The 27,663-nt window shown below is 34.0% G+C and overlaps 1 protein-coding gene across 1 annotated transcript in view; it reads left to right on the top strand.

Moving 5' to 3' along the window:
* The window catches only part of LOC149782244 (uncharacterized), a 577,549-nt gene that overhangs the window by 468,501 nt on the left and 81,385 nt on the right, over nucleotides 1-27,663 (top strand). Inside the window, exons 163-172 of the mRNA XM_089935097.1 lie at nucleotides 1,361-1,622; nucleotides 2,200-2,348; nucleotides 3,082-3,223; nucleotides 3,800-3,903; nucleotides 4,319-4,522; nucleotides 8,724-8,898; nucleotides 12,360-12,634; nucleotides 16,485-16,634; nucleotides 21,308-21,518; nucleotides 22,376-22,521. Of these exons, the coding sequence (XP_089791223.1) occupies nucleotides 1,361-1,622; nucleotides 2,200-2,348; nucleotides 3,082-3,223; nucleotides 3,800-3,903; nucleotides 4,319-4,522; nucleotides 8,724-8,898; nucleotides 12,360-12,634; nucleotides 16,485-16,634; nucleotides 21,308-21,518; nucleotides 22,376-22,521 (1,818 nt within the window). The remainder of the gene's footprint in view (nucleotides 1-1,360; nucleotides 1,623-2,199; nucleotides 2,349-3,081; nucleotides 3,224-3,799; nucleotides 3,904-4,318; nucleotides 4,523-8,723; nucleotides 8,899-12,359; nucleotides 12,635-16,484; nucleotides 16,635-21,307; nucleotides 21,519-22,375; nucleotides 22,522-27,663) is intronic.

The raw sequence follows: 27,663 nt of genomic DNA, 5'->3' as shown, positions 1-27,663 counted from the left end.
GCATTGGAATTTCAAAATCTGTCATTTAGTCAGACATTATAATTTTATGTAACTGATGCTTTGATAAGTATATTTATCAAAGGTGGTTGTTACCCCATTTTAAGTATATTTATCCAAGGTGGTTGTTACATCATTTTTTGTATATTATCAAAGGTGGTTGTTACATTAGTTTATTAAATATTTCATGGTGAGTTATTGAAATACATCAGTGGGAGAAATAATGTGATCACCACTGTGGTGATACCACTTTTATTACCACACTGGCAATATCACCTTTGGAGCTACTTTCTAATTTCATTTAGGAAGGAAATCTGCTTTTATGTCCAGACCTGTATTTCAATACTTATACCTTTTTCATTTTTGTCATCTTCTTGTCTCTGTCTTTCATCAGGTTAAACAGGTTGAAGCTGGTATGAAGTATATGGGCATAATAGCTGAAAACATTGAAGTACTGACACAAATTGGGGGTCAAAAGCAAAGTAGGTAATGCATGAAACTTGGCAATTTTCCTATAGGAATGACTCAGGAAGAAAGACATTGGGGTGTTTTTAGGGTTGTGAAGAATGTCCGACACCTGTATGTGGAGTGGCTGATACGAGGTATATAGGAACACTGATTTGACAAAGGCCACCCAGAACAGAGCTGGAACAGTACGCTATGCAAGAAATGTCCCAAATAAACAACATGGGGGAAGGATGGGAGGTGGGTGGTTCTTTCCGCAAATAATGTTAAAGATTAAATGCAGCATCTACATTGAAAGGAATGCATCTCTACAGGCATATCAGTTATATGATTGATGCCCTAACTCTCACGATGTTTGATCTCATGCTCCAATGCAGTCATCTGATTGGTTCAACATGACAACATATCTAAATTTAGTTACTAGCTTATTAACATATATTGGCTGCAATGACATCATGTCTGGACAGAGAAATCATAGTAGATAAAGAGGGGCTCAGCAAGGGGCCAGAGAAGGATGCACTGTATATTACTTAAACTACATTTAACCAATTAAATTATAATTTTTACACAAGATATCTGGTATTTTGATTATCCCTTTCCCTCTACCTCCCACCCTCATTTCAATCTTCTTTTATGTGGTCATTTATTACACAAGACAGCCAGCAGTTATGGACCCCAACAACTGCCTAATAAAGATGGAGAACTGTATTTGGAAAATCACAAGTAAACGACCAATTATAAGTCAGAGCCTTTGTCTTGCATTAGTTTATACACTTACTGCAAATCATCCTAGTTCTGGTAAAGGCCTTTTATAATGCCTTCTGATAGCATTTAACCTTTGACATGACAGTTGTTACCATTTGTTACCATTGCAGGAGAGTCAGGACTAGAGTCACAGGCTAATGTGGATATTCCACCCAATCAGAAAGTGGCTTACTATGAGGTTGCCTTGGGAACAGACAGAAGATTCCCCAATACTAGAGATGATGTTGTTCCATTTACAAATGTATACCTCAATACCACAGTGACCTTCTATAACCTTGATCTTGTGCCTGTAAAAGGAGTTTATTATTTTACTGTTAGAGCCTTCAGTGCTGCAAATACTAAGGCTGAGGCCAGTTCAAATGGATTTACTGTGGCTTTTAATGGTGGTGTGAAGCGTAAGTAATTGATGAAGAGCAATGTTATTTTTCAAAACTTATATAGCAGTCTTAAATAGAGTACCAAGTTAATGTATTATAATCAATCATTCATAGTCAATTAATACTTTGTTAAATATTGTATTATAACAAATCATTCATAGTCAATTAAAACTTTGTTAAATATTGTATGATAATGAATCATTTATAGTCAATTAAAATTTGTTGAATATTGTATTATAATGAATCATTTATTGTCAATTAAAACTTTGTTAAATATTGTTAGTGTATTTTTATTTTTTTTTTCATATTAAAATAATACAAAAATCGCTTATGTCAGAAACGTTTTTCAGTGTGATGTATTCATTAATTTGCTTGGGATAAACATATCTTATAAATCGTTATTATACATACAACTTGCATCAGGCAGATAAGTTACATAGGAATAAAAAAAAGGGCAATTATTCCTATTAAAGTGATTAGTCTACTTTGTACTTCACAGTGTAATTTGATCACGAGCATTAATAATTTAAACAAATTTTTTTGCTTTATAATTTTTGTCCTAGATGATATCAATGAACATGGCTTCTTTTTTCAGCTGGAACCATTCTGATGCCACGATATGTCAGCAATGACACGGTACTGGAAATTCAGTGGGATAATTTCATGTCAGAGGTTGAGATGATGCTGTACTATCTGGGTCTTTCCACACAAACACAGCCCAATGACACAAACTGTAAAAACTATGTATGTGAAAAATTAATTATCTTTTTATCTAAGATCATTAAAGTTATCCCCATTTATTCAGATTTGACTAATCCAATTACTTATATTACTAATCCAATTAATTATATTACTAATCCAATAACTTGTATTACTAATCCAGTTACTTATATTACTATTCCAATTACTTATATTACTAATCCAATTACTTATATTATCAATCCAATTACTTATATTACTAATCCAGTTACTTATATTCTGATGTTATAATATCAGTGAGATAAAAACTATTGAATGTCATCTAATAATATACAACTATAGACCTGTCTTAAACTGTTAAAGTTAATTATAGACCTTGTTAAAGTGAATACAATGTTCTAAGGACCATTACACCTATTATTGACCTATGTTTAATGGTGGTCAGTATGTTATACTAGCTTCTTTATTCAAAATTTGTATTAAAGTTTTATTTCACTATGTAGTGTATCACCTAGAGCAGTGCTTGTCACTGCAGTTAGTAATGCAGTGTCATTTCTGTTATGTTAAAATGTTCATGGACTTATATTGACAGTTAATTTACCCAATACATTAATCAATACTCCCCTTAATGTTCACTTGCTACATGTAACTGATGACATAGATTACATGTAACTGATGACATAGATTATATTACTAATTCCATTAAATTTAAAGTTAGCTGTAATTAAACATTTTTAAAAGATTTTTACTTTATAAAACTTTTTTTTATGGTTTATAGCTTGAAGGCGGGACTGTTCCCAAAGCAGAGAGGGCACTACTCTTTGATGTCATGGACATTATCAATGTTGGAACAAACACATTTAAAAAACTGACCAAGCTTCAGCTTACCCAAGGAGCAACATACTTTGCCTGGGTCATGGGTAAGATTATTTATTATTTATACATAATGTAAACTCTTTCTTGTAATTTCAGTGAATTTAAACCCAAGATAAATTGTCAGCCAGCTACCTTAATGGAAACCTGTTATCTACTTCTCTCATCCTCCCTGATCATGTACAGTTTGTTTTCCTAGGCTATTCTTTACAAGAATTCAGCAAGTTACAGAAATACAAAAGGCATTTGCACAAGAACATTTGCAATTAAATGTATTTTTTTTTTTCTATAATAGGACATAGAAATGCAGTCTTTTACTTACTAGTTAAATTTATGTTTCCTAATGGGGGGGGGTAATTTTGTGTATACTGTAGGAAAATTCAACAAATTAAAGAATTTAAATGTGCACTGTACAAAATCATTTTGAATTTATGTTATTTTCTATAATTTCATCTGCAATGAAGGATTGCATTTAAATCTGCAATGAAGGATTGCATACTGGTGAATTTAATCTTTCTGTATTTTTCCATTTGTGTGTGTGTGATGAAAGGAAAAACTAATTACAATTTTTCTCCATATTATGTTACATATTTAAATAATTTTTACTGTTTCTCTGATTACAGGTACTGACAAGTCTGGAGAATGCGGAATGACTTTCATTGAATTTACAGTTGACATCACTCTACCTGTTATGGGCAGACTTAGGGCTGGTCCTTACCTTGACATGGTGAGTGTTGTGTGGAATAATTCAGGAGAAGTTGTGTTGTGACATGTATCATCTTTGATGGATTTTAGTTCTTGTATAATTTGGCTAATTTGTTTTCATCACTGTTCATTTGAAACAATCACAAGTAATCCTTTCAAGAGTCATAATTCAGTGAAATTCTTTATTATCATCCATTACCATTTGACAATTGTTGAACAGTTTTGTTTGGCTTTGAGCAAAGTAAACCATATTTTAATGTGATCTGACACTTTACCTTATTTTGTTACTTTAATGTCGACTTTGTCTGTTTTAATTAATGTCTGTAAGTTACTAATACAGTCAAGAAACTCAGTAAAGTGTGTATGTGTGTGTGTGTGTATATATATATATATATATATATATATATATATATATATATATATATATATAATTTCAGCCCATAAGCTACACATCCAACAATGACTCCCTCACAGTAGTTTGGGAGGGTTATGAAGACGATGTCTCTGGGATCTACTCATACACCATGTCTCTATGGAAACAAAATTGGTGTGGTGACACAGGGCCAAAAGAAATGGTGGTGAACTGGATTGAACTTATTGGAAATTACTCATCATATGAATTTGTGGAGCTTAAACTAGAGGTATGAAGATCCTTAATCCGTACAAAATTTTCCACATGGATTGGACATGGAATCCATACGAACTTTTACAGAAATATTCATATTGACATTTTTATTCGAAAGCTGAACCACTCTTATGGATTTCAATGTATCCATAAGGAAATGTTATGGATTCCTTACATACTCTGTAAGGAAAATCCCATGGAATATGCAAATTAGTCCATGAGATCTATAGGTTGTCCATATGGAATAAAATTAAGATTCCATGTGCAATTTGGTAATAATCCATATGGAATTTGGCAATAGTCCATATGGAATTTGTGAATCGTCCATATGGAATTAGAAAATATACCATATGGAATTTGTAAATGGTCCGTATGGAATTTGTAAATAGTTCATATGGAATTTTGTAATGGTCCATCTTATATTAAATTTTCCAGGCATACTTAAAGTGGATTTCAGGCAGGGTTTTTAAGTGCTTTCTGCCTAAACCATAAAAAATCTGCTTCAGATTTCTATTAAACTGCCTAATGATTCTTAGACATTATTGGGAATCAATGGTAAATATTCACAATCATTTTTAAAATGGATTATTTTGAGAGACATTATCAAATAAGATTTAGATTTTTCTTGTCCTCATTTTCTTTCTTGCATACAAAACTTAATCCATGATGGCATCACTTAAGTCTTTTTCATTTCATTGAAAAGTTAGGCGAGATTTCAAATATATTGCGACCAAAGCTTTCATTGAAATTGTGGTGAGATCTCACTAAAATTTCTTTGAAATATTTGTGAGGTTTCACAAAAAATTTGATCATTATATAGTATTTTACTGAAATTTCAGTAGTTTTCCAGACATTTCAGAAGGTTTCAAATTAATAATGGATATGAATTAAACAGGACTTTATTAACCAAGGTGATATTTAAGTGTGCATAAAAAGAATATACAGATGTTGTAATTATATGACATCCAAGGCAAGAGATATGGGAGTTAATTATAATAATGATAATAATGACTTTATTTAGAGAAGGTAACTCAGTTAGTTACAGAACTAATCTACCTTTAGGCCTTCTGTCTGTTATGTACAATATATATACAGTATATTCAATATGATGTGAAGAATCTGGATTGACACTAGATAATTATTAAGAAAGTGATTTTAAAAATCAAAGTATCAAGCCTGGAATATATGCACAGACATCTATGAATACATAAACTTATATAAAACACAAAATATTAATCTGCATTGAAAAATTCAACTGTTAAAATAATGCAAAATTACAAAAAAGCATCCATTTGAAACACTGATTATGAAAAGAAGAAATGCTAAGAGCCTGCCTTATGTCACTTGTACTGCAGACTTGATTTTTGATTAATGTACAAACTATGATGCTGTTGTGGTCTCTTGAATTAGTTCTTTTTCCACATACAGCCGTGACAAACATTTATCATGATATAATTCCTCTTATTTTACACTGAATTCTAACACATCTAGAATATACACAATAATGCCTCATGATATTGAAAGATGATTTTACATGTGGGCCAAGAAAATTAAGCAAAGATATGACTATCTTTGATAGACATGGGTATTTAGAAACAATTCCCACCAGTTGATCTGTACGTTGTCCCTCCTTAAATTCATTCTGGAAGTTAATCAGTTTTATAGTTATATAACTTTGAAATCATCCTGGTTCAATGCCTTGTCCTATTTAGCATGTTAGCCACTTCTGTAAAGCTCTTTATGGCACAAAAAGCAAAATGCTAGTTCTGGCGTTCAGTTTTCATACAGACTGACCAATTACATTCCCATCGACTTTGCATTCAAGCTATTCTCATTACCACACATTTTTCAAATGGTTATTCAATCTTCTATCCCACTCGAAAATTTGAATCGCCATCTTTAGCAAGCATGCTTATTCCCATCAGTTTCCGTTACTCAATGATTCATTGGGAAAGTACAAAATTTTGACCAATCAGAAAGCTCTTTACAACAATCATTTTTATATAAAAAAAACTGAACAAATACTTATTAGAAAGCTCATTTTGGAATGGGACCAGAGCATTATTTAAAAAAAGTTACAGAGTCCATATTAAAAATGGGTCTGTATCGAGGAAAATTAGATTTGGGTCAGGAGAAAAGCAAAATTCTGATTTAAAATGGAAACAAGAAAACTTGTTTGAGGGCAGTTAAATCCATTTAACAAAATTACAACAACAACAACAAAATTTGAAAAAGAAATACAACAAGGAAAGATGTGGAAAGAAGTTATTGTACCAAAATAAACAATAAAATTACATCTATCAAAACAAGGAAATATAAATGCTGCTGAAAATCATTCAAATTGTACAATAATCAAAAAATAAATTTTATTATAACTTTTTGATATTTTTTATTGAAATGTCAGTGATATTACAATCGCAAAATAGCACTTTTTTCAGAATTTTTGACAAACTCTTAGTGAAATTTGAATCACAAATTCCCACTGATACTATCAGAAATGTTGGCAGAGTCAGTGATATTTCAATCACAAAATAATTCTGATATTTTCAGAAATTTTGGTAAAATCTCCTAAAATACCATACTTCTGGTGAAAAAAGACATTTGAGTGAATGTCAAAAAATGTTCACTGTGATTTTGCTGAAATTTCAGTCACATTTTCACCAGGGTATTATTTTTGTAGAGCATATTTTAATAGGAAGCAAAGAAATTTTTTTTTTCAGAGTAAACATCAAATCAAGCCCAAACTCCACTTTGTACCAAATTTTCTAAGTCCAAAGATTCATCTATGCTTTACTACCGGATATTAATTTTCTGATTATATTTACATTTTCTCTACTTTTTTGGTCATGTCTCTATCTGTTTTCAAACATCTGCAGAAATAAATTAAAGAAAACTGACATACATGTGTTTCTTCAAATTTATATGAGTATATATTCATCCTTCCACATCAGCTACACTGACATGTATATATACTCTAACTCCCACCAACATTTCTATTTGAATCAGATAGTTTAGGTTATTGATTCTTCAGAGAGTAGTTTCCATGATGCTATAATGCATGAGCCTGCTTTCCATATGGAAAAAAGTGCTTATGGATTAAAGTTACAACTTTATTCCATATGGAATTTTTACTTGCTGTGAAGTACTTAATGAATGGATATGGAATAAATTGTCTGATTCCTTAAGTTTTTCAGTCCATATCTCTTCCATATGGATTCCTGACGTATTCCATATGGAATCCAAGAGAAATATCTGTATGGGTATTGTCCCCCAACTTTCCACAGAATGAACATGTGACAAGTATTATTTACATCTGCATCATGTCCATTCATTTGTCCACATGTGTTTCTCTGTTGATGACTATTGGTGCACATATGCATAATCTGACAGAGGGTGTACTGCATGTCACATTCTATGATGACAGAGGGTGTACTGCATGTCACATTCTATCATGACAGGGTGTACTGCATGTCACATTCTATCATGACAGAGGGTACTGCATGTCACATTCTATCATGACAGAGGGTGTACTGCATGTCACATTCTATCATGACAGAGGGTACTGCATGTCACATTCTATCATGACAGAAGGTGTACTGCATGTCACATTCTATCATGACAGAGGGTACTGCATGTCACATTCTATCATGACAGAGGGTGTACTGCATGTCACATTCTATCATGACAGGGTGTACTGCATGTCACATTCTATCATGACAGGGTGTACTGCATGTCACATTCTGTCATGACAGAGGGTGTACTGCATGTCACATTTGGGATTCTATCATGAACAATGGACATTAAGGTCAAAGGAGGATCAGCAACATTAAAAATGGCTACAGTATAATTACTGCTTTGTGATGTTGATGATACTAAACTTAATGTCATTGTTTGAGAAAAAAAATTGTCTGAACTGATGGAGAAGATTCATGACAACTTACTGATAAGGTAAACAGGTCTTATACTTTTGGTAGGTTATTTCTACACACTTTTGTTTTTAAAGGAAATAGCATGAATCTTGTATGAATAGAATTGGTCAGTTTATCATGAATCTTGTATGACATGGAATTGGTCAGTTTATCATGAATCTTGTATGAGATAGAATTGGTCAGTTTCTCATGAATTTTGTATGAGATAGAATTGGTCAGTTTATTAGTTATTGTTTTACATTGGTGGCATATGCATTTAGTAAACACATGACCTGACTTTTTTAACAGAAGTCCAAGCCATACTTTGCCAAACTGATCGTGAAAAATGGTGCTGGTTTAGAGGTACAGTCAGAAACAACACCAGTTCTCTATGACAGTTCATCCCCAACAGACGGCTATGTTGTTGATGGCAACCAGTTCCTACAGGATATGGTCTGGTGGAATGACCCATTTGTCATGGAGGGTAAGCCAATTACAAGTTTTGCAATTTTCTGTCCAAGATTGAAATAATAGCCTTGAATGTCTGGCACTTCTATGTAGAAGGAAGAAACTTTTAAAAAATTAGGAGAGAGTAGGCTAGTTAAAGTAATCACAAGGGGACCTAGTACCCAGATTTGACTTGAGATTTAATGCTCAACCACCCTGGTGGTCTAGTGGTTAGAGCATCTGCCTCAGATGTGGGAGTTTGTGGGTTCAATTCCCGGCCAAGTCATACCAAAGACAAAAATGGTACTAACAGCTGCCTTGCTTGGAGCTCGACATTAAGAAGTTAGTGTTAGGAGTGGTTGGCCTGGTGTCAGGATAATGTGACTGGGTGGGACATCAAGCTACATGTATGTGGCATGATGCCACAGTGCTGTACATCACTACAAGCTGTTACTTTGCAGACATCGTAGCGGTATGACTGAAAAATTGTTAAAGCGACATTAAAAATCCAGATCACACACACACACATCTTACTTTATATAGTCAACCCCATTTTATTTAAATACTCATCTCTTCTTACTTTTGTTACGTGTTTAGACTTGAATAAACAGTAACACAAGAAAGAGTGAAAACAACAAGCTTTGAAAAATTATAATAACTTATTTCCCTGAAAAAATTCTGTAAAAATGAAAAAATAAAAATCGAAATCACACACACGCAGAGATTTAATGCTCATCAGATATTCTAACAGTTACTCCAACTGTTAAAGGTTCATAGGCAGATTAGTTTATCAAATATAGGTTTACCATAAACAGTTGAAAGTTGTTTTCTTTTTTCTTCTTTTTTACTAATGTTTATCAACTCCTGTTAGACCCTTGGCAAAAAAGGCTCATATTTTTCATTGTTGATCATGTTAATGTAGGATGTTGCATTGTACTTGAATTTCCATGACTATTCCATCAGGGTCTGCTTAGTTGTTTAATTATGAATATTGATGTCAATCTTACACATATTTTGACCACTCTGGTGACCTAGTGGTTAGAGCATCCACCTCGGATGCAGGATGTCATGGGTTCAAAACTCAGAACAAGTCATCTCAAAGACTTATAAAAATGGTACTAACAGCTGCCTCACTAGATGCTCAGCATTAAGAGGTTAATGTTAGGACTGGTTGGCCTGGTGTCAGGATAATGTGACTGGGGGTAGCATCATGCTTCATGTCTGCAGCATGATGCCCCAGTGCTAGAAATCACTATAAACTGCCACACCGCGGATATCATAGCGATATGACTGAAGAATTGTTGAAACTACATTAAAAATTCAAATCTCACACACACACACACCATGATATGGTATCATAGTGATATGACTGAATATTTTTTTAAGCTACTTTAAAAATCCAAGTCAGAAGTCAGACTTGCACATGTTTCAAGAATTGATATAGTCAAGTTAGATTTAAATATAAAACCAAAATTGTATTAACCTTGGTAAACAGGTTTATAACATCAAGATCTCAGATGATTTCATTTAAGAGCAACAGACTTTACATGTTAATTACACCATTACATTTAAAATAAATTTTGTCCATTTTTTTTAAATAGATAAAATGAGCATGACGTGAAGCAAATTGTTGATACAATAAATTTCTCTTGTATTTTAAAATTCATTTACATTCCACATTGATTGGAAAACTTTATATATTACCCTTACCATTTTATCATTTTACTTTTAACTGTTTGATTTTTTTATCGCTGGTTGATACAAAACCTTTTATCACATTTAAATGATCCTACATTTAACCATTTGTATGGTGCTAAATATCACTCAATCAATCAACCTAGGTCAGTAGTTTGCAGCCTGTGGGCTGTGGCCTGTGGATCCCGGGAGGTCCTTTTTTTTTTCTTCAAGGAAAACTAAAGTAAAACTATTAGCATGTCGGAGTCTGCCAGACATTTTTCGGAGATTAAGAAGGGGTCTTCATGCTTGAAAAGGTTGGGAACCACTGATCTAGGTTATATTCCTGTGGTACTATAAAAATCTGCTCAGCTGTTTATGTTATATAAGGCAAATGAGCGATATCAGGCCTACTTGGGCATCCTGTTCAAAATTAATTATTGATTGCCAACAGAGTTACAACCTTAAAAATACATAACACAGTTTACGGGCATTTTTGGTTATGTCCAGTGGAGGTTTTTTTGATCAGGTACTAAAACAGGTGCTTGAGGATAATAATTAAAGCCAATTATCATTGTATTGTTTCTGATTTTAATTATGGCCTAGGCATCACATATTTAATTTAAAAGGTCTTGTATGTGCTGATGCACCAGCACATTACAGTTGAAAAGCTTGTCAGGTAAGGGACTTGCATATTGTGTATAGTGGACCTTAGGGCAGTCATTAAATTATAAGGTTTTGACAAGTCCATAAAATGAGCTTTCATAAATCATGTGTATGCTGTACAGTGTTTGAACAATTGGGAGATGATCATGGCCAGACAGTTGCATTGTGGGAAGCTTATGAGTACTGTAAGGTTATTTAGGGAAACACTTCTGACAAGAATATTTACATATTATTCTGCTTGCAAAAAAGAGCTTGCAACCTCATTTTAGATAATGCTGAAAACATCCCAATTGCTATGAATGATATTAAAATGTTAACAGTACTTGAACAAATACTTTTGAGAAAGGCTAGTCTTATGCACAGTTTCCAAAAATTATGGTCTGATTATATCTCGATGAACTATTTCATGCTAGAAAACTGAACAACACTCCTGATTTAAGATCATTTCATCTAACCACCATTCCATCCCAAATAAAGAACTCTTCAGAAAAGTGTTTGATATTTAGGATCACTAATGTGGAAAGAATCCCAAAGGAAATTAGAGAAAGTACAAATACAGATCCATTTAATTATAATCTAATATGGTGGATGAAAAGTGGAACCTGTTCAGTTTGACAAATACATTATAACTTAAAGTATAAATTCACTAACATCACATTTTTGTCTCGCTTCTGTACTGTATATACACAATGTAACTAATCGGAGCATGTTTTTTCAAATTTTCTGTTCATTATGTCCATATATAAATATAGATTATTATCAGTGTGTGTGTTTGTGTGTGTGTCCTGAAATGTAAATATGTATATAATAGCCCCAAGGAGGATTAGTTCCATGCAACTAACTGTCACCCTCTTTAAATAAAGTCAGTATCATTATTATTATTATTATTATTATTATTATTATGCCCAGTGTTGGATATTTCAAGTTAGTAAATAGTCATTTGAGGTAAATTACCAGTCATGTCTCACACACAGACACACACACAATCACATACATACATATATACATACATACACATATATATATATATATATATATATATATATATATATATATATATATATATATATATATATATATATATATATATATATATGTGTGTGTGTGTGTGTGTGTGTGTGTGTGCATTCAGCTGATTGAATCCTTAAATTTGCACAGGAACTTTCCTACACCTGGCTTCGCATGAGGGACTAGCTTGTCCATCCCGGAGTGTCTCGATGCTGCATGATCCTCAATGGTTCAATTATACGTTTCATGGATTCAGGATGCCAGATGGTACCAACTGGGTCATTGAATATCGGGAAGAATATATACAGACAGATGAAGAGTTTGATGAGCTACGTATCAAGATCATGCGAGACACTAGAGAGAAGAAAGTGTACTCTGCTGGATATTATCGTTCAGCTGACATGGCTATTGGCGGAACATACCAGGTAATAAAACAGCCTGGTGATTGCAGTGTTTTGTACGGGGGTTAGCTTTGTGTAGCTTACTTCAAAATGGGAGGAACGTACCAGGTAATAAACAGCACAGTGGTTACAGTGTTTTGTACAGGAGGTGTGCTCTGTGTAGCTAACTTGACAATGGGAGGAACATAACAGATAATAAAAAGCATGGTGACTACCATGTTTTGTACAGGGTGGGTGCTTTGTTTTCAGCTGATGTGGCTATGGGAGGAATGTACCAGGTAACAAACAGCACAGTGGTTACAGTGTTTTTTAAAGGAGTGAGCTTTGTTTAGCTTAGATAGCTATAGGAGGAACATGCCAGGCAATAAAAAGTGCAAGGATTACAGTGTTTTGAGGGGCCCCGAGTGGCCGAGTGGTCTAAAGCGCTCTCCATTATGGATCACTGCCATCTCACCTCTGTCTGCGTGGGTTCGAGTCTCGGAATCGGCTAATGTGGGTATGTGAGAAAGCTTGCCAGTAGCTTCTCGAGGGTCGGTGGTTCTTTCTGGGGATTTCCCAGGTTCTTCCTCCACCATTAATACTGGTCGCCATATATAGCCTATCGTGTGCTGAAAAATGGCGTTAAACCCTATAACAACAACAACAGTGTTTTGTAATGTGGGTAGGGATTGGGGCTTTGTTCATCTGACATGACTGTAGGAGGAACATGCCAAGTAATAAACAGCACAGAGGTTACAGTGTTTTGTACAGGGTGTGAGATATGTTTAGCTTATATGGCTATCGGAGACACATATTAGGTAATAGGTAGTACAAGGGTTACAGCGTTTTGAACAAGGTGTGATGGTGGGGAGTTTGTTCAGCTGTCTTGGCATACAAGAAGAGCCTATCAGATAATAGATAGTGCAGCAGTTACAGTGTTTTGTGCAAGGAATATGCCTTGTAAATGTGATAAAAGTTGAGAGATGGATTTAATACATACTTTTATTTGCAAGGGTTTATCTTCCTGAAGATTTTATAAATTTGTAAACCATCATATTTTTGCAACCTTTTTAAGATCTTGGCATTTTATCTTTAAGGATCACATAGTTACTTACATTTTGATCGGTTATTCATCTCAAAAGTTTTTTGCAAATTTTTCATTTTATGTTTAAAACTGAACTTGCAATTGGTATTATATAACCAGGATTGTGCTGACATGCCATCATACATATATACATATACACATACATACACACACAGATTAATCTTTCTTATGTAAAAGTAGCATTTGATTTATGAAATTTTTAATGGGCTCATCACCAAGCAGGTACTTATAAGAGTTATACAGTAAGCTTTCTTTGCATCTTTGTGGTGTCAATATCTGTCCTAGTTCAGGGACATACAAAGTTAAATGGTTGAAGTCAGTGTTCTGCAATTTATGTATTGTTTTGTTTTGTGAAAAATGTCATGGATATATAAATTCAAGGATGTGTCCTATTATTTTTGGAGGAGGATATTTTATGGTTGGTTCTTTAAATTTTTTGTTTATAAAGACCCTAAAATGGGTAATTGTTAACAAATCTTCATTTTGTTTGCATTTTATGTTGCACTTCATTCTCTTTTGAAATGCATGTGGAATTTATTTCATTTGCATTTGATTCATGCATAAAATGGCTTTATATTTTATGCCAGTCTCCCATCAGATTGTTTAGTTTATGCCAGTTTCCCATCATATTGTTTAGTTTATGCCAAATTGCCCTCAGATATCCGAGTATACAGTTTATGCCAATCTGCCTTCAGATTGCATAGTTTATGCCAATTTGCCTTTAGATATCATAGTGTACATTTTTTTCTAATCTGCTATTAGATTTTGCAGTTAATCTGCCATCTGATATTAGATTTATGCTAGTTTGCCATCAGATATTAGATTGTATCGTTATGCTAATCTGCCACCAGCTTGTACAGTTTATGCCAGTTTGCCATCAGATATCAGATTGTACAGTTTATGCCAATCGGCCATCAGATATGGCCACCACTCCTTCTCCAACACCACTGAATAGAATTTGACCAGATTTGACAGAAAGTGTTCTGGCATAAAGGCATTAGAGTAGTTAACAAATGTTGATGTCCAGTCATACAGATGAAGATGCCACAAATAGAGAAATTCATGAAGTATTCGTTTCCATAATTTTATTTCAATGAATATCATTGGAAGAAATTTCTATGGAATGCATCCTACTGACATGGATTTCTTGGCCAGCTTATCTATAGTTTGTCCTCCATAGCGTCATAATGATATCCAAATCTGTTTCTCATGGAATGTGCATATCATAGTCTTGAAATGTTGCTAAAATTACCAAATTCATTTTGTACATGAATCATTTAAACACAATTCATCTGGATATACAGTGCAACACCATTCATTCGATGCATGCTAAAAAAAGACTGGTCTTTGTACATGTTTTCCTGAGTTCTGTAAGGATCCTTATTTGATACTGCAAAAATATCAAAGGGAGATCACTACATTATGGCCAAATATAGCCGAGTATGAAAGCTTATCAATCCTTAAAAAACAAGTTGACCCTTCCACATGATGTCATAAAAATTTCATGTAAAGAAACCACCCTGTTATAGCATGTATTTAATGAGATGTGTCATGCTATATGTTGATTCGAACAGTGTTTAAATACTTCATGCATGAAATAAATTACTTACTTGTAGCTACATTTAATGACACTAACCCGAATCTTCTCTGAGCTGCTGGTGTGGATATCATTCATGATGATGTGTGTAATAAACTTTAGACTTGCTATTAGGCATATCTTGACCCAGTGAGTGATTGCTTCGACCTCGTATGTCTCGTTTTATTCAATTAAAATTTTTACAAATGCAACCACAATTGACTAACTCATTACATAAATAAAAGTTGTTGTTGTCACCTCAGCAAATGCAGTATAACTTACAACAGATTAATAATTGTCTTTCAGTTTAAGGAATTAGATCCAGATTTGATATGGCATGAAAATTTAGAGGTAGCTTGAAAACAGTCAGTTTTCAGATCCATTCTAGAAATGCATGTCTTCATTCTGTTTTTGGAATGATTCCTCATTGTGTATTTTTTTTATTTGTGCTCTGTTTTATTAAAAATGCATTAATAATTTCATTGTGTTTGTTCAGTATACCATTGCCATTTGTTCTTCATTAATTTTCCATTCATTATTCACTTTATCTTCTTTGACTGCTTCAGTTAACTAAGTGATTAGAGCATCTGCCTAAGACGTGTAGGTTGCAGGTTCAAACCCTGGTTGGGTCATACCAAAGACTTATAAATATTATACTGGCAGCTGCCTTGCTTGGCAATCAGCATTATGAGGTCAGTGTTAGGACTGGTTGGCCTGGTATCAGAATAATATGACTGGTGGGACATGATGTTTTATGTCTGTAGTATGATTCCTCAATGCTAGACATCACTATATAACTGCCACACTGCAAATTGCAATATGAGTGAAAATTTGTTAAAGCTACATAAAAAATAAAAACACACACACATGTACACTTTGTCTTTACTGTTGAAATTACCTGCTTCATGGTCTGAAGCAGTCAGAAGTTCCCAAAAATGGTTGCCCACAAAAAGTAATAAATTTACTGAATATATTTTGAGAATTGTTATGAAATTGATACAAAATGAATAAAGTTGTAAGTTAAAAATGAAATTACCAAAAATAATGACCTTAGAAATTGCTAGAAATGGACACTTGAATATTCCTGTGTCCAGTATATAGTACAGCAAATAGCATTACCTACATGCAGGATTGGATGGTATAATGAACATTTTGCAGCTATCAATAGTTTGTGTATCAATATGTTTTTAATTTTTAAAAATTGTTTATTTCAGATTTCAGTGAAATCTGCTGATGGAAATGGCCAGGCTGTTACTGGCATCATGTTCTACGACTCAGAGGAGGAAGGAATTGGGATTTACAATTACATGCTGCTCCAAGACTTTTCAGTAGGAGTTTGCGCCTGCTGTTACACAAAGCCAGTGGTGAGTTGTAATACCTGTGATGACATTGGTGCTCTATAGCCACTACAAAAGTGAACAATAATGATATACATGGGATGTTTCTGGAAAAGCAATCAGGGACATTTTTTCTATATTTCAGGAGAGTTGATCAAAACTATTTCAAATATATTAGGAAGTCACTTGTTTCGTTGCACAAAAGTTTCTAGTTTTCATGTGTCTCTCACTTGAATGGCTTCTCTCGACCAGTGTCCACCCATGTTATATGACCAAACTGACCGTGTCGCTGACAAGTTCATGTTCAGAAGTACCCCTCTAGATTTACAGTTAGGAATCTCAGTTATTCATTTTATTCTAAATTCAGCAGATTGTCACTTTTTCCAACATGATGATAAAGTATTCCATGCCCATATGAAAACTTCTGCCATGACTTTAACCAGATTCCTGGTGGAATTTTAAAGCAAATTTCACCTAAAGCCTAGATTCCACTTATTATAAATTTTAGGTGGATTCAGGGTGGAATGTGGCCTGAATTATGCAAATTACTCTGTCTATTACTATGAGAAATATGTTTATTCTGCCTACTAGGTGGAATTTGTTTATTCCATATACTAGGCAGAATCTATTTATTCCACTTATTTAGCCTAGATTCACCCTCTTATCATTTTTAGGCAGATTCAGGGTGGAATATAGCACGAAATAATGCAAATTACTCTGTCTGCTCTAGGCAGAATCTTTACTTCTGCCTAATTAGATGGAAATCCCTGCAGAAACCCCATCCAATAATGAAAATGTCAAGGCAGATTTCAGACGGTGTTTTAAGTGCTTTTTGCCTAAACCATAAAAAATATACTTCAGATTTCTCTTAAACTGCCTAATGATTCTTAGACATTATTGGAAATTAATAATAAATATTCACAATAAGTTTTAAAATTGATCATAAAATGTTATTTTGACACACATTATCAAATAAGATACAGGTTTTTCTTGTCCTCATTTTCTTTCTTACATACAAAACCTAATCCATGATGGCATTACTTAAGTCGTTTTCATTTCACTTTAAAGTTTGGTGAGATTTCACAAATATTTTGACCAAAACTTTCATTGAAATTGTGGTGAGATCTACTAAAATTTCACAAAATTTGACTAAAACATTCATGAGATTTCACAATTTTTTTTATCATTATATAGTATTTCACTGAAGTTTCAGTAGTTTTTTAGAGAAATAATAGATATGAATTAAACAGGGCTTTATTAAACAAGGTGATATTAAGTGTGCATGAAAAAAATATACAGATGTTGTAATTATATGACATCCAAGGCAAGAGATATGGGAGTTAATAATAATAATAATAAAGACTTTATTTAGAGAAGGTAACTCAGTTAGTTACGGAACTAGCCTACCTTGAGGCCTTCTGTTATGTACAATATATACAGTATATACAACATGATGTGAAGAATCTGGCTTGACACTAAATAATTGATTTTAAAAATCAAAGTATCAAGCCTGGAACATATGTACATGCATCTGTGAACACATAAACATATATAAAATATAAAATATTAATCTGCATTGAAACATTCAGCTGTGAAAATGATGCAAAATAATAGAAAAGCATCCATTTGAGACATTGATTATGAAAAGAAGAAATGCTAGGAGCCTGCCTTATGTCACTTGTATTGTAGACTTGATTTTTGATTGTACAACTATGATGCTGTTGTGGTCTCTTGAATTAATCCTTATTCCATAAGCAGCCATGACAAACATTTATCATGATATAATTACTCTTATTTTACACACCTAGAATATCTTGATAATATACACAATAATGCCTCATGATGTTGAAAGATGATTCTACTTGCGAGCCAAGAAAATTAAGCAAAGATATGACTATCTTTGATAGACATGGGTATTTGGCAACAATTCCCACCAGTGATCTATACATTGTCCCTCCTTACATTCTGAAGTTAATCAGTTTGGAGTTATATAACTTTGAAATCATCCTGGTTCAGTTTCTTGACCTATTTAGCAAGTTAACCGCTACTGTAAATTTCTTTATGGCACAAAAAGAAAAATGCTAGTCCTGACATTGTTTTCATACAGATTGACCAATTATGTTCCCATCGACTTTGCATTCAAGCTATTCTCATTGCCGCACATTTTTCAAATGGTTATTCTATCTCATACCCTGCTCGAAAATTTGAATCGCCTTGTTTAGCAAGCATGCTCATTCCCAACAGTTTCCGTTATGTGACTAGTCATTTAGCAAGTCAAAAATTTTGACCAATCAGAAAGCTCTTTACTGCGATCATCTGTTAAACAATAAACGGAACAAATTTTGTTAGAAAGCTCATTGCAGAATGGCAACAGATAGAGCATTATATAAAAAAGTTTCAGAGACGATATTAAAAAAGGTTCCATATCGAGGAAAATTAGGTCAGGAGAAAAGCAAAATTCTGTTTTAAAATGGAAATCAAGATGAAAACTTGTTTGAGGGCAGTTAAATCCAATTGAAGTTAACTGAAATACAACAACAACAACAAATTTGAAAAACAAATATAACAAGGAAAGATGGGGAAAGAAGTTATTGTGCCCAAAATAAACAATAAAATTACAGCTGTCAGAAACAGGAAGTTTAAATGCTGCTGAAAATCATTAAAATTGTACAAGAAACAATAAATTTTATTATGTCTTACTGATATTTTTATTGAAATGTTAGTGATATTACAATTACAAAATATCACTATATTTTCAGTCATTTAACTTTACAGACACACAAAAGCCAAGTACTAATTCTGCCTTATTTAACTGATGTAAATTACTAAGTTCTTCATTCTGCCTTGATGTTGGTTAGAAAATAAACTAAGTCCAGATTCCTCCTTTCATATAATAGATGCCAGTGACTAAGTTCCTAATTCGACCTAGATGGTGGGTGAAAAATCAGCCAAAATTATGCCCAAAGATGTATTATATAGCAGGTACTTTGGCAAGATCCATCTTAGAGTTAGACAGACTCTAGATGGATTCATCATTGATTTCTCCAGTTTTCCATGTCCAATTTTGTATTAACAGATTTTTAACATTTTAGGCATATTCCATCTGGAGTCTGCTTAAGTTCCAGGTGGAATCCACCTAATTATTTCATACGGGCATCAAGTGGTAAATAATTTGATTGTCATTAGTAATGCATGTTCCTTTGATTATAGGTTTTGTGCCTTTTTAAAAATTGCTGGCTGTTACACTGATAATTATCAAGATGAAAATAATGCTGAGAAGCATAGTATTGTTCATCTTAAATCAGCCTGACAATCAGTTCATATAAAGAAAAAATGGCATGTTCTAAGCTTCTCTGTCATAGATTATTAAATGTATTTAAAAGAGTATCAGACTAGAAACAGTTTGATCATATCATAATCTCACTATCTATATAAACAAGCATTTGATGTAATAACTACAGTATCAAAGGAGCCTCAGGTAGCTGAGTGGTGTAAGGCACTGATCTTTATAGATGACTGTCATTTGAGTCTCATGAGGGTCTGTTAGAAAGCTTGCTAGTAGCTTCCCATTTGTTGGCAGTTCTTCCCAAGTTTTCCTAGGTAGGTTCTTCCTCCTTTAGATATACTGGCCACCATTTACATCCTATCGTGTGCTGTAAATGGTGTTACAAATTTACATAGTAGGAATAAATTGTTTCAAAAGTGCAAAATGTTGTCAGACATTCTCACTTGAAGAAAAACTGAAAGCAGGTCATCAAAATAAAAAGAGGAAGAAATCATTTGATAATGCTGAGAAATTTAATACCAGTAAGGTTTTCCATATCAGTTGGAAAATTGCATGGAGAGATAGTGATAGTTCCAACCAGACTTTTGTACCCTGATTTTGTTGACAAGTGAAGAAACTCAGTATACTTTTATTCAGTCACAAAAGGGTGTGTTCTGTGTACCACATATGGGGTCCTAACAAGGTCTGACACAGGTCAATATAGGAGTTTTCAGTCATATCCTGTGTGATATAATTTTCAAGCTGTTCAAATAAATGAATCAAACTTGGTATTTTCACCCAAGAAGATGTATTGCATATCATATATTATTCCACTTTTTAAGGTCAAGGTCACTTGCCAACAATTTATAGTTTCTTTTCTTCTGCTTTACAACTTAAAATCTTTTTAAGGTGAAGGGAAACCATTTTACACTAGTTTGTGTTTATCATTTTGATGACATCTTATGTATCCTGGACAGGGTTTCATCTTACAGGCCAAAATCACTGATAATTATTTTTTGTCATTATTCGGCAATTTTACCTTAATATCCCTTGTTTGAGAGAGAGAGAGAAAGAGAGCAAAAAAAACATGGTTGCATTCCATGTCTACCCAGTTGCCCTGCATCTATGTCAGAAAGGTAAGAATCCATCTTCTTCACTGTACAGTTTTCATCATTGTATACTTTTGGTGACATGATCAGAATGACTTTTACTTTTCTTAAAAAGTACTTTAGGCACCGTAGAGAATGAATCATACATGTAGATATGTAGTTCAAGTCAACAAGTTTGATATCATTATTAACATAATATTAGATCTTTCAAACAAGCAGTCCAGTGTTTGTTCCAATGAGATTTAACTGTTTATGTATGCATCCATACCTCCATACATTTTAAAGTCCTTTCTTCAATTCATGTTTATGCACTCTTCTTTTTACAGACTGCTCAGTGCTCTGAAACCTGCAATTGTTCAGCCTATTTGGAGTCTAACCCAACTCAGAAGGTTGACAACATCAAAACTCCTATCACAGATACATTGCCAAATAAAACTGTCACAGGGGGAAGCTATATAATAGTGAATGAGATTCCACCGGATGGAGAAACCATCAACTATATCACTGAAAAATCATGTGGCTTACAGATCTATGCAGGTACATGCCAGGCAGACATAATGTATCTACCTTTTTTAATTTATCATGGATAGAGACATAAATTCTTAATGTTTCCTACTGGTACATTTTTTTAAAACTTTAATGAAGACAATGAATGCTTTGTAAATGTATTTAAAAGGCATGTAAATAGTGTAAGATTTATCCATACATTCCTGTTTATAGAAGTTAAAAATTTGAGACAGGGTTAAAGTAATTGTTTCAATAATTCACAAAACCATATTGAGCCATTTAACAGATAAAGCCTCCATTTCTAATGCAGAAATTGCAGTGGCCATCCTTAAATATTTGAAAAACATTGAAATGTCTGAAAAATCAAATTCTCATTTCGAAAAACCTTTCCCTATTGAAACCCTTGTAAAAGCTGTTAATATACAGAAACATGATTAATTTTTGCTCATAAAGTGAAACAGTATCCAGTACTGTTGGTTGCCTAGTTACTTTGGCATCAAGAGTAAAGAAAAGGTCAATTGAAGTGCCCTTTCAGTCTTACATTTCTGAATGCAAGATCCAATATAGTGACTTCAAATATTATATAAATTGGCATATATGCTTGATAAAAATGTGGAATGAAAAACAGTACAAACAAACTTCGCAAGCTTAAACCCAAAATTTAATAATGGCACCCCTCATAAACAAAAATTGCAGAGATGAGGCGGTACTATTTCGTTCAGGTATAAACATGCATACCTGATTCGTGCTCATGTCCTGAATGGTTAACATTAAAGCAATGAATTTTTTTTTTAATATCAAAATTCTTATGATAACACTGGCCATTAATAGAGAAAAGCTCTTGGCATTGCATCTAGTTTATTAATCAACATCCTCCTGTTTTTCAGGCTCATACCCTCTTGCGATCTTATGGTGCAAATCCTTCAATGATACGATGCAACCTCTGTCGGCTAGTGCCATCTTAAACTACAATCCTGCACAGTACTTCAGCACCTACAGAATTGAGTTCAGAGTGTCAAAGGAAGACGTTACTGTAAGCTGAGCTTTATTTATGTTATATTGACTAAACTTGTACCTACTATTTATCTGTTAATGTCAACAATTACCTTTTTTTATCTTGTAATTGGTTGACAATGGTTGGGGAACACCATTCCAAGGTCACATCACAATCAAACATATTTCATATACACACACATGCAAGCACTCATGCATGTAGTATACAATCTCTTTTTTAACTTAATTTGGATAGATAAGTACAAATATACAGTATCTGGGTTGTTGTTGTTGTTGAGTTTAATTATAGTAGCGTTCGCACAATTGTGCATGTGCCACTTTTTTCTGACTGCACCGCAGCCTGCTAGTTGTTCCTGGGGAAGGGATGGTGCCACCTCCCCCAGGCTTTTATGGATTCAAGGAACCCTGATAGTTTGGCCTCAATCTATGGGTCCATAAAGGTCCCTACAGTTGAATGGTTGGCTGTCATTGGTGGGAAGGAGAGCTCGGGAATGGTCCTGCTTGCTTTACATCGCTGGTTTCTTGTTGCATTTGCCTGGTGTTTTTTTTTTTTTTTCTTTTCTTCTGCAAAATGTTCTAAAAGGAGGGAGGATGTTCTATGCTGTTTATAGAGGTTCTTAGTAGATATCATATATGAAGAGAGATTTTCAAGGTTATTATGGGATTACTAGTCGAGGTGTTTAGGGTGTGTTTCGTATGTTATGTTATTTATAAGTTTTTAGATATTACCTCTTTAAGTTATTTATTAATTGATCTTTTTAGAGATTGATTGTTATTTATACTTTATTTAGCAAGAGACCGGAGTCCTAGACGATTACTCGGTTCATTAAGGACATCTAGGACATCCGATTTTGCGGTTTCCTTAGTTTTTTATAGATGCTTCGTAAGTGAATTATTTATTAATACTTTTATAAAATTGAATGATATGTTATGGTTTTTTATGTGGTGGCTTCTAAATTTATTTAGCTAGTTACTGGGTCTTTTGGTTTTGTGGGGATAGTAATTATATTTTGTTCCTAAGTCCTGCTGAGTCTATGAATTGATTTATATTTTTATATGCTGATTGTTTATTTTTATTAAAGTCTATAAGTAACTCTGGGTATGTGTGTGGTGATCTGATATCTTTTTGGTTTTTGATAAATATTTTCCGAGCGGGTTGATATTTTGGGCATATATTGAATACGTGGTGTAGATCTTCGGTGGTGTGGTAGTTAAAGCAGTTAATGGTTGCTGGTTTGGGTCCTATAAACCTTCCAAAACTGCTTGCTAGTTTAGTTTTTCCAGTTATTATCCTGTTTATGGTTTTCTGCTCTAAATAGGTACCCTTAGGTAGCTGTATGTTCCTATCTACGTTTTTTGGGGGTTTCATGGTACGTTTTACCTTTTGTGGAGGAGTTCCAAAAATCTTGCCATGTTTGGTCTATATATGTTTATGCGAAGCTTGTTGCTTCTGTAGAGCTATAGTTAAGCTTGATAGAGTTTTGATCTCCTAGTTTGGTTTTTGCAACTTTGTCGGCTGTTTCGTTGCCAGGGATTCCAGTGTGCGATGGTATCCACATGAGCTCGACTAATTGATGTGTTGTGGTGATATCGTCGATTAATTGGCATGCTCTGTCGAGGAATTGTTCCCTAGAGTGTGTATTGCGATTTTGGATTGATTTGATAACACTTATGGAATCGCTTATAATGACTGCTTTAGGTATTTGGTTGTCTTTGATCCATTGTAGTGATTCAAGTATAGCCCAGAATTCAGTGGTGTAAGTGGAGCAATAGCCAGGTAATCTGGATCCTGTTTGTATATTGAATTCAGGGATGACTATTGCTGCTGCTGTTCTTGGTGGGTTGTTTGTTTTTGATCCATCGGTATATATTTTAACATAGTCCGGGTATTTTTGGTTGATTTCGTTTACCAGTACAGGTTTTAGTAAGTTTTCTTGTCCTTCTTTATTGCCTAATTTGGTAGCTTCAGTGTTAATCCTTGGTGGTTTTTGTAACCATGGTGATTTGTTCTGGTCTGTATTGTTTGTTACCTGTTTTTTTTAGTAGAGGTATCTTTTCTCTTAGTTCAGGGATTGCTTTGCCACTAGGTGTGATAGGTATGATTTTGGGTTTGAAGACAACTTTACACTTATTTATAGCTATTTTGGTGGGATGGTTGTTTGGGTGGGTATCTAATCGAATGGAGTATCGGAGGAGCAGTTCTTGCCTACGTAATTTTAAGGGTAGTTCTCCTGTTAGTGTTTGTAGTTCTTCTAATGATGTTGAGGGGAGTGTTCCTCTGCATAATAGCAAGGCTTTTCTCTGGATAGTGTTAAGTTTTTGTAGTACAGACTGCTTAGCCAAGTTATATGCTTGGCAACCGTAATCCAGTTTTGATCTAATTAGGCTTTTATATATCATGAGGAGGGTTTCCTGGTTGGATCCCCAGTCAATCCCTGTGATGTTCCTGAGTAAATTGAGATCTTTGTTACAATTCTGGGTGAGTTGTTCAATGTGTTGTTTCCATGTGAGGTGGTTGTCAAAGAACATTCCTAGGAATTTTACTACTGTTATGTATTTGATTAATTGATTTTGTATATAGAAGTTTGGATAGACTAGGTTGTTATTTCGTTTTGGGATGAATATGATTGCCAGTTATTTCATGAGATATTTTGAAACCCCATTTGTCCGTCCATCTCCCTATGTTGTCTAGGCTCTGCTGGATTTCTTTAACTACTGTGTTATTGGCAGGATTTCCATTTCTCCATATGCCACTATCATCTGCAAATTGTGACAAGTTTATTTTTGTGGAGGCTACATTGAGGTCAAGGTCGTTTACCATTAGGTTAAATAGTAATGGACTTATTACACTGCCTTGCGTTGTTCCATTTTCAAGTGAAAATTCTTCCGAATGGGTGTTGCCTATTCTTGTGGTAATTTACCGGCCTGTGAGGAAATCGCCAATCCAGTTAAACAAGCGTCCAGTTATTCCAAATTGGTTTAATTTGGCCATTAGTCCATTGGTCCATACTAGGTCGAACGCTTTTTCTAGGTCTATAAAAACCTCTATGAGGTTACGATCGGTTTTCCTATGTGCGTTAAAAGCGAGTTTGATGTCTGTTTCCAATCTGAGAAGTTGGTCAGTGGTGGACCGTTTGTTCCGAAAGCCACATTGATTTATGGAGAGTAGGTTATTGGTTTCTAGGTGGTGTTTTAACCTATTTGCGATTATTGTCTCCATTATTTTGCAAATATTGTTTGTAAGGGAGATGGGTCGGTACGAATTTATGTTGTTGGGATCTTTATCTAGCTTGGGGATTGGTATTACTATGGCCTGTTTCCATTTGGTGGGTAGTTGGCCTTTATCCCATATCCTATTAAAGGGTTTGATTATGGCTGTTGTTATATTGATAGGTAGTTTTTTGTAGATAATGTAACCTAACTGATCCTTACCAGGGGATGTTTCATTTTTGGATCGTAGGGCTATCTTCCATTCATGTACTGTGATGTCGCTATTTAGGTGAGATTAGGTTGGGTTCCCTCCATTAGTTTTTTGTGTTCTTGAAAGTTTTTGGTGTGATTATTGTTGCTACTCATGTTCGAAAAATGCTTCGCTAGGAGGTCTGCCTTATCTTTATTTGTTATGGCATTTTTAATTTTTGGGGCTGAGGTAGTTGCTTTCCCTTTTATGGCTTTTATCTTGTCTCATATTTGTTTTGAGTTTGATTTTAGACTCAGTTTAGAGCAAAAGGTTTGCCATATATTAATTTTAGCAGTTTTTATAGTTTGTTTTAGTGCTTTTTCTTTATCTTTATATTGCTGGAAGTAGATAGAATTTTTGGTGTGTTTATATTTATTTAAGGCCCTTTTTTGTCTATATGTGCTATAGTGCACTGTTTAGTCCACCCTGGTACAGGGTTTTTATTTTGGATATTAGTTGTCTTTGGTATGCATCGGTTAGCTGCTTCTATAATTGTGTCTGTTATGTTATCATAATACATGTCAATACTTGGGCTTTCTAAGTTATCTGGATTTACTCTAGCTAGTAATAATTGGAATTGGTCCCAGTCTGCCTGTTGGTACCTCCATTTAGGTGGGGTTTCGTTAGGAATGTGTTGAGTTTTTGTTTGAATATTGATTGTGATGGGAAAATGGTCACTTCCTAACGTATCTTCCTGATCCACCCACCAATTTGTGATTTGAGCCAATTTTGGGGTAGTGATGGTTAGGTCTATGGCTGAGAGAGTGCCATCCTCAGGGTTTAATCTAGTGTTCGACCCGTCATTTAAGATGACCAGATTGTTCTCAATTATCCATTTTTCAACCATTTTTCCTCTTTGATCTTTCTTTTTACCTCCCCATAATTTACTGTGTGCGTTGAAGTCGCCACAGATCATTAGATTGTTGTTGTTGTTATTAGTGATTGCCTTTAGTGAGATTAGGTTGGTAGGGCAGGAGGTACCCCCTGGGTCGTATGCATTTATTATTTGAATGTTTGTGGTTCCTATATTTATCATTACTGACATTATTTCGATGCAATTATTGATGTTTAGGTTAGGGGGTACTTATAGTACTTCATAGTAGATTAGTGTATCTATTAAAAAATTGCTAGTCCACCCACTTTCTGCCCCATGGGTCTGTTTTTAAAGATTCCCTGGGTATAGCCTTGTAGTTTGGGCAGGCGTTTGTGTTCTTGTGTTATGAGGGTTTCCTGTAGGCAGATTACGTCTGGTTTTATGGCCGTATTATTCAGTTTGTTCTGCAGTTCTGATAGGTTTTTAAAGATTTCTCTGCAGTTCCATTGCCAGATGGTGATTTTATTTAGTATCTGGGTGACATAGACTTTGTGATATTATAGTCTTTGTTTCTGTTCATTATCAAATCAGACCCAAATAAACATTAATTCTTTTCTTTGCTTTTAGCTTATATTACAAACACATTATACACCATGACATGATGCTATTAAACATGCATTTAATATATATAACATATCTTTCTTAGGTACTGGTGGATTAATGGTTCACAGTGTTCCCAAAACAACATAAATGCTTTTTTCTTTTCAGATTTGATTGTAATACATTTTTCCAAATTGTAGTTGTCTTTAAGAAGAACTTTAACCCATGTCCCCTTTTATTTTGAAAATGGTACACTGTTCATCTTTAGAAGGGAGTTCATCCATAAA

The sequence above is a fragment of the Sinohyriopsis cumingii genome, chromosome 15, assembly GCF_028554795.1.
Source record: "Sinohyriopsis cumingii isolate HCF-2022 chromosome 15, ASM2855479v2, whole genome shotgun sequence".
In the NCBI taxonomy this organism is placed as follows: domain Eukaryota; kingdom Metazoa; phylum Mollusca; class Bivalvia; order Unionida; family Unionidae; genus Sinohyriopsis; species Sinohyriopsis cumingii.
This window is presented reverse-complemented; position numbering and strand designations above follow the sequence as displayed.